The sequence below is a fragment of the Triticum aestivum genome, chromosome 2A (genome assembly GCF_018294505.1).
Source record: "Triticum aestivum cultivar Chinese Spring chromosome 2A, IWGSC CS RefSeq v2.1, whole genome shotgun sequence".
Lineage (NCBI taxonomy): Eukaryota > Viridiplantae > Streptophyta > Magnoliopsida > Poales > Poaceae > Triticum > Triticum aestivum.
Window position 1 is genome coordinate 733975859 of NC_057797.1, and position 13221 is coordinate 733989079.

General features: G+C 47.1%; 2 protein-coding genes across 3 annotated transcripts; one reads left to right on the forward strand and one right to left on the reverse strand.

Annotated features, from left to right (window-relative positions):
* The first annotated feature begins 485 nt into the window (after positions 1-485).
* Positions 486-4198, forward strand: LOC123190695 (peroxidase 50). The gene is made up of 4 exons (XM_044603392.1): positions 486-942; positions 1028-1225; positions 2334-2499; positions 3502-4198. The coding sequence occupies exons 1-4, from the start codon at positions 727-729 to the stop codon at positions 3906-3908; spliced, it is 987 nt and encodes a 328-aa protein (XP_044459327.1). The 5' UTR covers positions 486-726; the 3' UTR covers positions 3909-4198.
* Positions 4199-4388: 190 nt separating this feature from the next.
* LOC123190696 (universal stress protein A-like protein) lies at positions 4389-6542 on the reverse strand. Of its 2 annotated transcripts, none has more exons than XM_044603393.1 (4): positions 6200-6542; positions 5995-6110; positions 5707-5825; positions 4389-4666 (listed from the first exon to the last, which is right to left on the reverse strand). In XM_044603393.1, exons 1-4 carry the CDS (start codon positions 6378-6380, stop codon positions 4588-4590), a joined length of 495 nt encoding a protein of 164 aa, XP_044459328.1. In that variant the 5' UTR covers positions 6381-6542; the 3' UTR covers positions 4389-4587. The 2 variants fall into 2 exon arrangements, with proteins under 2 accessions (XP_044459328.1, XP_044459329.1); XM_044603394.1 differs by having other exon boundaries at positions 5995-6104; positions 6200-6539.
* Between the last annotated feature and the right edge of the window lie 6679 nt (positions 6543-13221).

The window sequence follows — 13221 nt, forward strand, 5'->3', positions numbered from 1 at the left end:
AAGCAGTGATTATGGTGGTTTGTGCTCTACAAGCACTAACAAGTGAAATGGATCACCCGCTCATCGACAAGCAAAAACTGAAGAGAGAAACCAACGAAAAACGTAAAAAAAATCCACGAGTGCTCATCGATCAGCTCTGCACCGAAGGCTGGTCGGACTAAAAAAGTGTTTCAGTTCATCGATAATCGGAAAAGGAAAAAGATACTCCCGCGTCCCATCCATCCGCGCCGAGATTGCAAACGGCGCGGATGGATGTAAACAGACGGACGATTCATGCACGACGATGTAAATCCAGCCGCACATGTAGTCGACTTAAAGGGCAACAGCCGCTCGATTTCATGGTCGTGCGAAAATCGGTTGCACATGTCGTCTGTGGAGCAGTTCCGTTGCAAACGGCTGCCGCCACGAGCCCACGACCGTCTCGGTTCCCGTCATGTTCCCGTTCACATCGCACGGCTCCTTTTCCCCGTCATCTCCGCCGCGCACCAGCGGAACCCAACCTACCGGTCCTATATATCCTCGCGAATGCCCCCGCACTTCCCTCCTCGCTCCCGCGCCCCCACGCACGCGCACACTCGCTCGCACTCTCTAGGCGCGCAGCCGGTACAAATCGTGCGTGCCGGCGTCAGTCACGCACGGTGCCTTGAGTTCGCCCACACGCGCGCGCGCGTCCACGCCGAGCTGAGCTGAGCTGAGCAGAGCAGAGCAGGACTTGTTCGACCGGCAATGGCGAGGGCATTCTTACCCTCCGGCCTCGTGGCGGTGGTCGCGCTCGCGTGCCTCGCCGACGCCGCGGCCGCGCAGCTGCGGCAGAACTACTACGCCAGCAGCTGCCCCAGCGCCGAGTCCACCGTGCGCTCCGTCATCTCGCAGCACGTCCAGCAGAGCTTCGCCGTCGCGCCCGGCACGCTCCGCCTCTTCTTTCACGACTGCTTCGTCCGGGTAAGCCGCGCACCCCTTTCCGTTCTTGCTCCACCGTGCTGACATTACTGCTCGCCGTGCCCTCACCGTGACAGTGTCGTTGCAGGGGTGCGACGCGTCGGTGATGCTGATGGCGGCGAACGGGGACGACGAGAGCCACAGCGGCGCGGACGCCACGCTGTCGCCGGACGCCGTGGAGGCCATCAACAAGGCCAAGGCCGCCGTCGAGGCGCTCCCCGGGTGCGCCGGCAAGGTCTCCTGCGCCGACATCCTCGCCATGGCCGCGCGCGACGTCGTCTCCCTGGTACGTTGTACAATACCACGATTGCGTTCGCCAGTTCAGCCGTCGTACCACCGTGTTAACAGCGGGCCGTGCCGCGCTATCCCGTGACACCGGGGTACCCGGCGGTAGGGAGCCAGAGCGGGGCGCATGCGCCCCTGTCAGTCGCGCCAGGCTCGCACGGACCCCAGGACTCTGAAATGCGCAAGTCCTGGTTGGCTCAGGCAGTCAGGCTCGTCTCCTCCCCCTCTCTCTCCTCCGTGACCCCAGCCGGGCGGGCCACCGTCCGGCCTTGCCGTGTGCGCGCAACCCTTTTGCTGTGCGCGCCCAGCCCCACCAGGCCGGGCGGGGCCGCGGCGACACTGTTCGACCAGCTCGCCCGTCAGTCACTTTTTAGATAGCCACCGCGCCATCCTGCCATGCTGCATCTATAGGCTAGGCTAGGGTAGCCATGGTCCAGCCACGCTGCCGGCCGGTGATCCGCGCCCATGGCCGGGCCTTGCATCGCAGAGTCAGAGAGATGCAGCAGGATGGCTGGATCGTTCCCGGTCTCTCGGTCCCTCCGGAAGCGCGAAAAGGCGGTGCTTACGGAGGACACGTGATGCGTTTCGGGCGCGGCCGGATGCCCGCCGGGTCGCGTCGCGACGCACGCATGCGCCGCGCGGTTCCGGGTGTCGGGGCACGCACAGCCAGCGTACTTCTTTGGGCCTCCGGCCTCTCTGCTCCGGGCCTCCGGCCTCTCTGCTCCGGGCCTCCGGCGCTTTCGGCGACAGTGACGTGACCCGAAATGAGATCCGAGGAGATCGGTGGGAAGCCGGTCTGGTGTAGGCTCGGTGTCGTCTCGTCTGTATGTTGCCCGTGACGCTTTTGCAGCAGAGCCTTGGGCGAGTAGGTGTCTGTGACTGTGAGGACGCTGCCTGCAACTGCAAGGCGTGCCCCCGCCCAGCAGGCAGACAAAGTTTCCATTCCGTAGAGTCGTAGGCCACTGACATGCATGACTAGGTATGGACAATTTAGCCCACATGCATACTCTACTTCTCAGAGCAGGGCCCTACTGAAACTCTGTCACGCTAAAACGAAAGGGTAATCACACTGACATGTTTGCCTGTAATCGTTGTTTATGTTGTTATAGACCGGCGGGCCGAGCTACGGCGTGGAGCTGGGCCGGCTGGACGGCAGGTCGTTCAGCAAGTCGATCGTGAAGCACGTCCTCCCGGGCCCCGGCTTCGACCTCAACCAGCTCAACGCGCTCTTCGCCAGCAACGGCCTCACCCAGTTCGACATGATCGCGCTCTCCGGTACACCACTGCTTTTCCTTCCTTCCTTCTTCGTTAGCGTTTGCACCGTATTATTATATTTCAACATTTCAGTAAAGTAGGTTGATCGCAGTCGCAGCGCAAGCATCTTTCTTTGGCCCTGTGCGCACTTCACGTGACACAACACATCCTGCTTGCTGCTTGGAGCAGAGGACAAAGCGGCTCACTGTTTCACACCGCACTGCACTTCTCCGTTATTTTTTTCGATGAAAAGAGCCTCCCACTTCAGTTTTGCTTGCTTCGAAAGTAGAAAAACACTGACACGGTGATAAAACTGAGGTAATTTCTTTTCCTCGAGGGAAAATGGAGGCCCGGAATCTACTTTCGTTTGGAAAGACAGAGAAAGTCATGTGCTGTTTTCTGACATGGTAGTACTAGCAAGTAGACAAAGGAGCCCGTTTGTGTGTTTGCTAACGCTTGTTTTTTGTTTGATTCCACATTGGGAGTGTGATAAACTATCTCAGTTCCAGTACACGGGCACACGAGACGCTTTGTCTGAATGTTCTTGGTTTTGCGTGAGATCCTATGCTTGCTTTTACATAACCGGAACGCTTGGATTCGGGGCCAGTGAAGGCCCACGCTATGATGACACAAAATAGAAACAAAGTACTGCTAGCAGTAACTTTTGACTAAGCTTGCCAATTTGGCCCATGCAAAGTTGAAAGGACTCTGCGTGCAGGGCCACGGGAGCGCAACTGTTTTGCATAAAATCTTTCGTCCTTTCAACTGACAAAGTCCACTGGCACTTGCATTCCATCATTAATTTGCGCTTGCGTGTGCTAGCCTGCTTGTTTAGCTATGTTTTCGTTAATTTGGCAAAATAATATCTTTCTCGTTGCTAAAAGTAATTCATCCTGCAACACAGAAGTTTTGTTTTGACAGAGAAAGCACGCAGCAGCTGCTGGTCTTGAACTGCTGTTTGAATTTGTTTCAATTTTCGAAATCAAAATTTGAATCTGTTTCGTGCCTGCATTGTGTCCACAGGTGCGCACACGATCGGGGTGACGCACTGCGACAAGTTCGTGCGTCGGATCTACACGTTCAAGCAGCGGCTGCGGTACAACCCGCCGATGAACCTCGACTTCCTGCGGTCGCTGCGCAAGGTGTGCCCCATGAACTACCCGCCCACGGCGTTCGCCATGCTGGACGTGACCACGCCCAAGACCTTCGACAACGCCTACTTCGACAACCTCCGGTACCAGAAGGGCCTGCTCGCCTCCGACCAGGTGCTCTTCACCGACCGCCGCTCCCGCCCCACCGTCAACCTCTTCGCCGCCAACTCCACCGCCTTCTTCGACGCCTTCGTCGCCGCCATGGCCAAGCTCGGCCGCATCGGGGTCAAGACCGGCTCCGCGGGCGAGGTGCGCCGGGTCTGCACCGCCGTCAACTAGCTAGCGTTTCCGTTCGGTCGTGTTTGTGTGCGTGTGTGTTTAGGCTTGGGTCCGTAGCTAGGCTGGTGAATTACTTGTGATGCAGAGCAGATGCAGGGTGTTTTTGCCTGTGTGTGCGCGTTAGTGAGCTCATACGCTACGTTTTGTGGTGGGATTGTGTTAACCATTCTTTGATGGGGATGTGGTATCGAATGGGTCTTAACGGAAATGGGATTAGTAGTCACATGGTAATTACACTGAAACAAATGCAAGCACTCTGCTTGGTGTGAAAGTGGTGTTCGTTTGGTTCCCAACATGGCTGCCTTTGGCGTTCCAGGTTCAGTGCCCGCTTGGAAGATACTCCTTCTGTTCGGAAATACTTGTCTTAAAAATGGTTGTATCTAGACTTGTTTTAGTTCTAGATACAACCATTTCTAAGACAAGAATTTCCGAACGGAGGGAGTACTATACAAAGCGGTTATTTTCCCATGAATCTTCGAATTCAATTCCAATAACCACCCACTCTGTTTGCCTCTTTGCATTATTCGTTCATGTACAAGACTGAATACATAGCGGTTTCCAAATTGGCACAGTATCTTTATTAATATGCAAAGAAAGCTACTATGACAAACAACAACATGTAGACACACATTCAAGGGTTCTTCAGACAATGTGCAGGAGTACAGCAGACATCATGGTTTCATTCTTTCTTCTTCACCACAAGAACTGGGCACTTTGCATGGTGGCTACAGTAGTTGCTCACACTGCCAAGGAAAAACCTGCAGTAACAATAGCAGAGCGATCACATCAGTTGGAGATGAGAACATTGTACTCCCAACGACTTGTAATAAATCAGCGACAGTTAAAATGGATCGGAGGGAGTAACATCTTGTCAAATGTGTCTCAGAGGTGCATGTAAATATGTGATGGCTGATGAGTACTTGATTTATGCTAAGAAGTTAGCACTAATCATGTTCTTATTTTGTTGGTTAAGTACATATAGTTTTCTTTTTAAACAAGCAAGTACAAGATAGTTTAAGTTCTGCGTGTTGCCAACAATCTACCTCTGAGCTGGGTATGACAATTTAGTTGTACAAGGTACGCAAAGTATGAATAACGACAGTACACCAAGAACAACATGGAACTCAGGTGATATGTTTTCTTTTTCAAAAAGGAGGCTTTTACCCCAACTCAGGTGATATGTAGGCAATCACTTAAGAAGGTGAGCATAACACACCAAAAAGATAAATCAGGCTATAACCAAGTATTTATTTTTTCGGACAATGTGTGGATTTTATTAACTCAAAATGGAGCATCACGGGGATAATCAAGTATTTAGCTTGCACAAATGCTAGAGTGCTTAGAGCTGAGTTCAGATGTGAGATTCAACAACACATGCCCAACATAACAAAAAACATTGTTGTTGTAGAGGCAGTTTTCATCGTGAGATGTGCAAGGTCATCTGAATGAGGTATGTCTTACCTCGCACAGTGCTACGATCCTTAGAGGTGAGTTCAACATTTAACAACACATGTTGTACATAAGAAAAGACAGTAGTTCTAGAGGTGCTCCTGGGTTTCATATCTTTTGTTATGTAAACGGTAGCTTTTGAGAACAATTTTTTGTCCCCCGTCAATTTAGGTGTCCGTCCCATTGCAGGACATAAGAAGAACATCATCGACAGGGAATGCATTTCACTACAAAAACGATGAAAGAGGACAACATTGACTAACTGATTTAGTACAGAGCACTACAGAGTAACACATTTCCAGAACTCAAAATAAAATCCGGATGAGCAGAAAAGGACGATAATTGCTACCTCTGTATAGGCCCTCGGCTGTGGCTTCCCAGGATGAGCAGATCAACATTCAACTTCTCCGCAGCTTCGCATATGGTTTCCTTGGGATCACCCACCTCGATGGTGGTCTCTGCATCAACCTACACACAGAATAAATAAATTGACCGACGAGACATAGCCGATGGACTAATCTGATCTGGGAAAACAAGATCCGGTTCTGCCCCCAAATTACTAATTCTCAGAGCCATGGTCGCGCCCATTGACCAGATCGAGGAAGAAATCAGGCATGTGAGCGCGAGAATCACGTACCCCGTGTTCGGCGCAGATGGCCTTGGCCTTGTCGACGAGCGCCTGGGCGAGCTGCCGCTGGTGCTCGGTCACGGACCTGATGAGCTCCGGCGACGCCACCGACGGGCCAACTGCTCCTTCAGTAGACGCCAGCAATACGATTTAGCTAGTACTACAAGTAACCGTATGGATGGAAGAGAGCCAAAGAGGCGCGGGCGGGGCTTACGCGGGGAGCCGGCGGGGAGGTAGCTGAGGGGGGAGAAGGGCTGGACGGTGAAGAGGATGAGGCGGCGGGGCGCGAGGTTGCGCAGGGCCCACTCGAGCGCGTAGTGGCTGCACTCGCTCTCGTCGATCGCCACCATCATCTTCTGCTCCGGCGGCGGCGGCGGCGCCGCCTGCGCGGCCATGATCGGCTGCTGGCGAGACGGGATGGATGATGGATCGAGACGACTTTCGAACTGTCTACAAGGACGACGAGCCTCGGCTGGTTGCTTGTGCTTCTGCTCCTCCTGTCTGTCTGAAGTACTGGTAAAAAGGTCCACGCCGTCGCCGCGTCGCGTCGGCTGAAGGCGACCTTCTTCACTCTTCCGGTTTCTGGACCTCTCCCGTTGTTTTGCCTGAGCCCATGGACATAGCACACGGTTTACTTTTTGGATAAGTGTCACATGTGTGACGTGAACCCATGGCAAGTCTAAATACGTGACAAGTCCGTTTTATAACAAGTATATATATTGTGATGTGAGGATGGTAACTTTTTTATTAAGGGAAAGCCTTGATGACGGTTTGATAAGACAGCCACAAGAAAATCAGGAGGATCCTTTTGCCACACAAGAGGGCTAATCTCCGACTTACTAGCTAAAACATGTGCGGCCATATTGGCTTTCCAAGGACAAAACTCGAACGAAACATTACTATACTCATGACAAAAGAAGACACAATCATCGTAGATCGCTGCCACAGGCCCAAGAGAATGTCCACCATATTTCATAATCTCGATTTTTCGCAAAAAAAAATATATTTCATAATCTCGATCACCTCCATGCAATCGGAGTTCACTATATTCCTGTTGCACCCCATAGTGTTTGCCAGTGAAAGACCGTCCCTCAGAGCAATCGCCTCCGCCGTCATTGCATCATTAACAACGTCCAAAGATTGGTTGGAAGCAGCCACAAAGTAACCCCGATCATCCCTGAGAACTGCACCGATTCCACCAGATTTGTTATTTACATCAAAAGCCGCATCTACATTGAGCTTTACATAATCTTCTTTTGGCCGAGTCCATCCGTATCTAGCAACAGGAGCACTGTTTTTCTTCTTCGCTCTCGAGAAATTTGTAACCAGCGCAAAAATTTCTTGAGCGGATCTAATAGGAAGTTGAACTCTCGCACCATGAGTTACTTGTCGATGCTCCCACCAAACGTACCAGCATGTGGTGGTAATAAGGTCTGCCCGAAGAACACCCGGAAGGAGTGCTGCTGATGAAGAATTATCTGGTAGTAAATCTGCCAACACCGAAGTCCCCTCCCTATCCACGGTACATGTGATATCTATTTCATGGCCGAGCCCCAAGTGCATCCAGACTTCGTGTACACACGGGCACTGAAAAAACACATGCCTGATGCTTTCACAATCCATGCTGCATAGCGGACACCCTCCTTCAGTTTGAATACGACGATTCGCCAGGACTCCAAAACAGAGGGTAGTGCCTAATAGAGCACACCAACAATGGATTTTCACCTTGGCAGGTACACTTAACGACCATAAGATGTTCCAGATCAGACTTGATGAGGGCCCATGTGGATTTATTCTTCTCAACTTCCTGCCATGTTGATGTTCCCACTCACAATAATATGCCGACCTAACTGAAAACATACCATTTTTATTAAACTGCCAGGCAACAAAATCATCCATAACGTTCTGAGCCAGAGGAATTCGCAGTATCCGCTAAGCATCCATTGGCCAAAATAGGTCATTTATGAGCTCAGTATCCCATTCACGATCACCCTCCACCAATAGATCAGAAACTCTCGTCGCCACAATATTTTTCCTTGTAGTCATAATCATCCTGGAGGGGCCGGACGGGATCCAAGGGTCATCCCATATGTTAATCCTTGATCCATCACCGACCCGCCAAATGTGTCTCCGTTTAAAAGTATGGATGCCTGCCCAAATACTTTGCCAAGTATAAGAGCTGCCCTTCTTCAGTTCACAATTTAGAAGATCTCCCGAAGGAAAATACTTTGCTCCGAGGACTTTTGCACAAAGGGACTCAGGGTCGAAAAGTAACCTCCAACATTGCTTAGAGAGCAAAGCTAGATTAAAACAATGCAAGTCTCGGAACCCCATGCCACCTTTATTTTTTGGAACACACATCTTCCACCATGAAAACCAATGCATATGCTTCTTCTGGTCCTCATCTCCCCACTAGTACTGGGACATAGCATATGTTATCCCTTTACATACTTGCATGGGTAGATTGAAAATAGACATTGCATAAGATGGTAGTGCTTGGATGACAGCCTTGAGCAACACCTCCTTCCCACCAAAAGAAAGTTTCTTTTCCTTCCAACCTCTTAGTCGAGCACAAACTCTGTCAATCAGATATTGGAAACATTCTGATCTATCCGCCCCTACAATCGGAGGCAAGCCAAGATATTTTCCAGTAATAGATTCAGTAAGGATATTCAATATAGTGTATACCTCCGCCTTTGTTTCCACATTAGTACAAGGAGCGAAGAAAATGCTGACTTATTCTCACTGACCAACTGCCCAGAAGCTTTACAATAATCATGAAGGACCCTTCTCATGCAGTTTGCATTTTGAGCATCTGCTCTCATTAAAATAAGCGAGTCATCCGCAAACAGCCTCCTTTGGTTTAGAGGAATTTTATAGGAATTCTAGAGGATAGGATTCTTATAGGATTTTTTTCCTTTAGAGCCCTTTGGTTCATAGGAATGGATTCCTATTCCTACATAGGATTGGTTCCTATCCTTCATATTTCATAGGAAAATAAAAAAGAGCCTAGACTCAATGGAAAAATTCCTTTGGTGTCAACCAAATGACATCTTGTTTCCTATTCCTACTCATAGGATTTAAGATACATGCCATCTCATTTCCTACAAGATTCCTATTCCTATTATAATCCTATCCTATGAACCAAAAGAGGCCAGTGAAACAGATGGCGCCTCCCTACACACCTTCACCCCCACCAAGTTCCCTGCCTCCTCTTCATAGAATAACAGGCTGGACAATCCTTCGACACAAAGAAGAAACAAATATGATGAGAGGGGTCACCCTGTCAGAGACCCCATGTGGGAGTAAAATATTCAGAGTTTAAACCATTCAGCCGAACCTGATATTTAATAGTTGAAACACATTGCATGATCAGATTAGTCCAATTTTCATCAAAAACCAATTTGAGCATGATGTTCTCCAGAAAAGACCATTCAACTTGGTCATATGCTTTATGCATATCGAACTTCACTGCACATGTGCCAACCTTCCCCTGATTCTTCTTATTTATAGAATGATAGCATTCATACGCAATCAAGAAATTATTAGTGATCAAGCGCCCTAGAATGAAAGAACTTTGTAGGGAAGAAATGATCTCAGGTAATATGGTCTTTAGTCAACTTGCAATGTGCTTTGAGATTACTTTATACACCACATTACACAAACTTATGGGGTGGAACTGAGATATAGATTCTGGGTTCTCTACCTTTGGGATTAGAATGATTGTAGTGTTGTTCCACCCTTCTGGGATTTTCCTATTATTAACCGCAAGGAGAACTTCATCAGTCAGGTCCTCCCCAATGATATGCCAAAAATGCTTATAGAAAACAACGTGCAAACCGTCAGGACCCGGAGCTTTAAGAGCACCAATGTTGAAAAGGGCCTTCTTAACTTCATCTCGTGTATGGGCTGCAGTCAACATATCATTCATCATTTGGTTCACTCGGGGTTTAACCTTTCCAATAACCTCCTCGTCCGAAATCTGAGCCTCGGACGTAAATAACGACGTAAAATAATCGACTGCTAGTTTCTGGATTTGGTCATGATCCTCCAGCCAAGCGCATGTATCACTTCTCGATCTCTTGAGGAAATTCCTCTTTATCCTCGCAGACGCAAAACCATGGAAAAAGGCGGTGTTTTGGTCTCCATGGCGTAGCCAGTTCGCTCACCCATATTAAACCCAATAAATTTCCTCTTGTTCCAACAAGTTCTCCATCTTAATCTGTATCTCACGTTGTTTTGAAATCGCCTCATCAGTCAAGGGCCCTGACATGACTTTGTTTAAATCTTTCTGAAGTTCTCTCAGCCTATGTCTTGGTCCCTTGAGTGTTTCTTTGTCCCAGCTATGTAAAGCCGCATGTACATCGGCAGTTTTGTCAGGGAAGAAGCAAGGAGTTGGGAACAGTCCCATGCTGTTTGGATAATAGTCTCAACTGATTCCTCACATAACCATCGGCCCTCAACATGTTTTACATCTCTGGAACTTTTGTGTACAGCTCCCACCTGAAATTCAGTATCGACCAGTACATGGCGGTGATCTGACTTACCAAACTCTTCATTAAACACTCCAAAGTGTGGGAACAAATCAGTCCAACTCTGGTTTCTAATGGCCCGATCTAGTCTTTCACGGATTCTGCCACGTCTCCATGTAAACATATCATCGGAAAATCCCAGGTCCTCTAAATCACATTCTGTTAAGACATCTCAAAAGAGTTACGTGCACCTATGGGGACGTTGGTTACCACCTTCTTTTTCATGGCCATACAAAATCTCATTGAAGTCTCCTGCCAACAACCATGGGAGACCAGCCATAAGTTTTAACTCCCTCATGTAATCTCATGATAGGTGCTTCTGATCACTACCTGGTTCCCCATAGAATCCAGTGAAACGCCATGCCACCCCACTATGTTCATCTACACGAATATCAAAGAAATTAACTCACACCTGCTCGAAGTAACATTAAGGTTGTCCTGGTAAAACAAGATTAATCCACCACTCCTTCCATTGCTTTCAGAAATCAGAAGTTTACTAAAACCCAACCTGGCCATCAATGTTTCTGCCTTAGCTTTTTTCAAATGCGCCTCAGAAAGAAAAATCACATATGAACGGGCTCGCTCCTGAAGAAGCAGGAGCTCGCGAACTGCCAGAGCTTTGTTCATACCCCGACAATTCCAACAAAGTATTTTCATTGCTCTTGGCAATACTCCTCGAGACAGAAACCGCAGTTGCTCCCGGCTGTCCTCCTTCTAAATTCACGTAGCAAACTCGAAAATCTTGACAAAGCAAGAGACGAAGAAACCGATCACGAGGCCTAGCACAGCAAGGTCCGTGCCAGGACAAAAAATTAGCACCACGCCGACGTGCACTGGGGCTGCAAACAACTCTGATGAGTTTGTATCCAAGATCACCTCCCAAACTAGTCAAGAGACATGCCTACTACGCCTGCAATATCCATAGCCTGCATCGGCGCCAGATTTGTTGCCGCCCACGCTGCCGGCGACGGCGACGGACGAAACCCTAGCATGATCGCCCTGTCCTAATCTTGTACGCGAGGATGGCAACTTTAATTGTCAAGTATGGCAACTTTCTTTTCGAATGATAAGTTTAAGTTTTTTTGGGGTTTTTTTATGACAACTTCAGTTGTAAAAAAACGTCATGACAAGATTGCTTCGTGCCACACGTGTGTCACTTGGACCTCTTTTTTTGAGAGTACGTGTTGGGAAACGTTGCATTGAAAAATAAAAAAATTCTACGCTCACGCAAAGATCTATCCATGGAGATGCATAGCAACGAAGGGGGGAGTGTGTCTACGTATCCTCGTAGACTGAAAGCGAAAGCGTTTGACAACACGGTTGATGTAGTCAAACTTCTTCTAACTCCGACCGATCAAGCACCGAACGTACGGCACTTTTGAGTTCTGCACACGTTCAGCTCGGTGACGTCCCTCGCCTTCTTGACCCAGCAAGGTGTCGAGGTAGTAGATGAGTTTCTCAGCACAACGGCGTGGTGACGGCGTAGCGTCATGCAACATGCGACCTCCTGTTTCATGCGTGGGTCGATGTGAGAGGGCAGTTCTATGTGTCACTTATAGTGAGACCTAGCCCGCTCTCACGCTAGGCTCCTCCTAACCGGGCCAGCCCAGATGCGCGGGAGGCCACGACCTGATTTTTGTTTTTCTCTCTCTCGTTTTTTTGCTTTTGTTTATATTTTCAAATATTCTACATAAATATATTACAAAAAAATTAAATAAATAGTTTTTAAAAAATAAAAAAAATAAAAATGTTAAATATCTATAAATAAAATGTCTCTCATGTATACAAAAAAATACAATGTGTGTGAAAAAGGTTGATTATGTATTTATAAAATGTAGAACAAGTATTTGAAAAAAAAACAAGCATTTGGAAAATGTTAAATGTGTATAGAAAATATGTTGACCATATATTAAAAAAAATTCAAACTTGTATGTGAAAAAGTTAATCAAACATTTTAAAAGAACTTAATATTTGTATAGAAAACATGTTGCATGTATTCAGATCTTAATGTTGTATTTGTAAAAAATTAATCAAGCATCTAAAAATGTTAAAATGTGTATAGAAAAAATGTTGACCATGTATTCAAACAATGCTAAACTTGTATTTGAAAAATATTAAATGTTTATAAAGATTTTTTTTCTCCCATGTTTACAAAAAAACATGCAATCTTTTTGAAAATAATTAATCATGTACTTAGAAAATGTTAATCAAGGATTGTAAAAAAAAAATAGACAAGTACTCCCTCTGATTTAAAATATGTGTCATATTTTTGAAGTAAGGTTAGTGCATCCGGTCATCCCCAGTCCAAAATTGTGACACTTATTACGATTTGGAGGGGGTATTTGAAAAATGTTAAGTGTGTGTAGGAAAAATATTCACCATGTATGACAAATGTTAATATAATATTAAAAAAGGTTAATTAAGAATGGAAAAATAAAGCGATAGAATACTCAAAGAAACAAGTGCAAAAAGAATGAAAAACAGTGAAAACCGATAAAGAAAAAAAGAATAACAAAACAACTGATGAAATCCATGAAAGAAATAAAAATAAGAGAAAGAAAGAAGGAAAATGGGAAATAAAAACTAATTAAAGCCATGGAAAATGAAAAGAGAAACCAAAGAATAATGAAGAAAACTGAAAATCCAAAAATGGCAAACAAAAGAAACCTCAAAAAAGGAAAACGGAGAAAAGTAATGCGAAAGT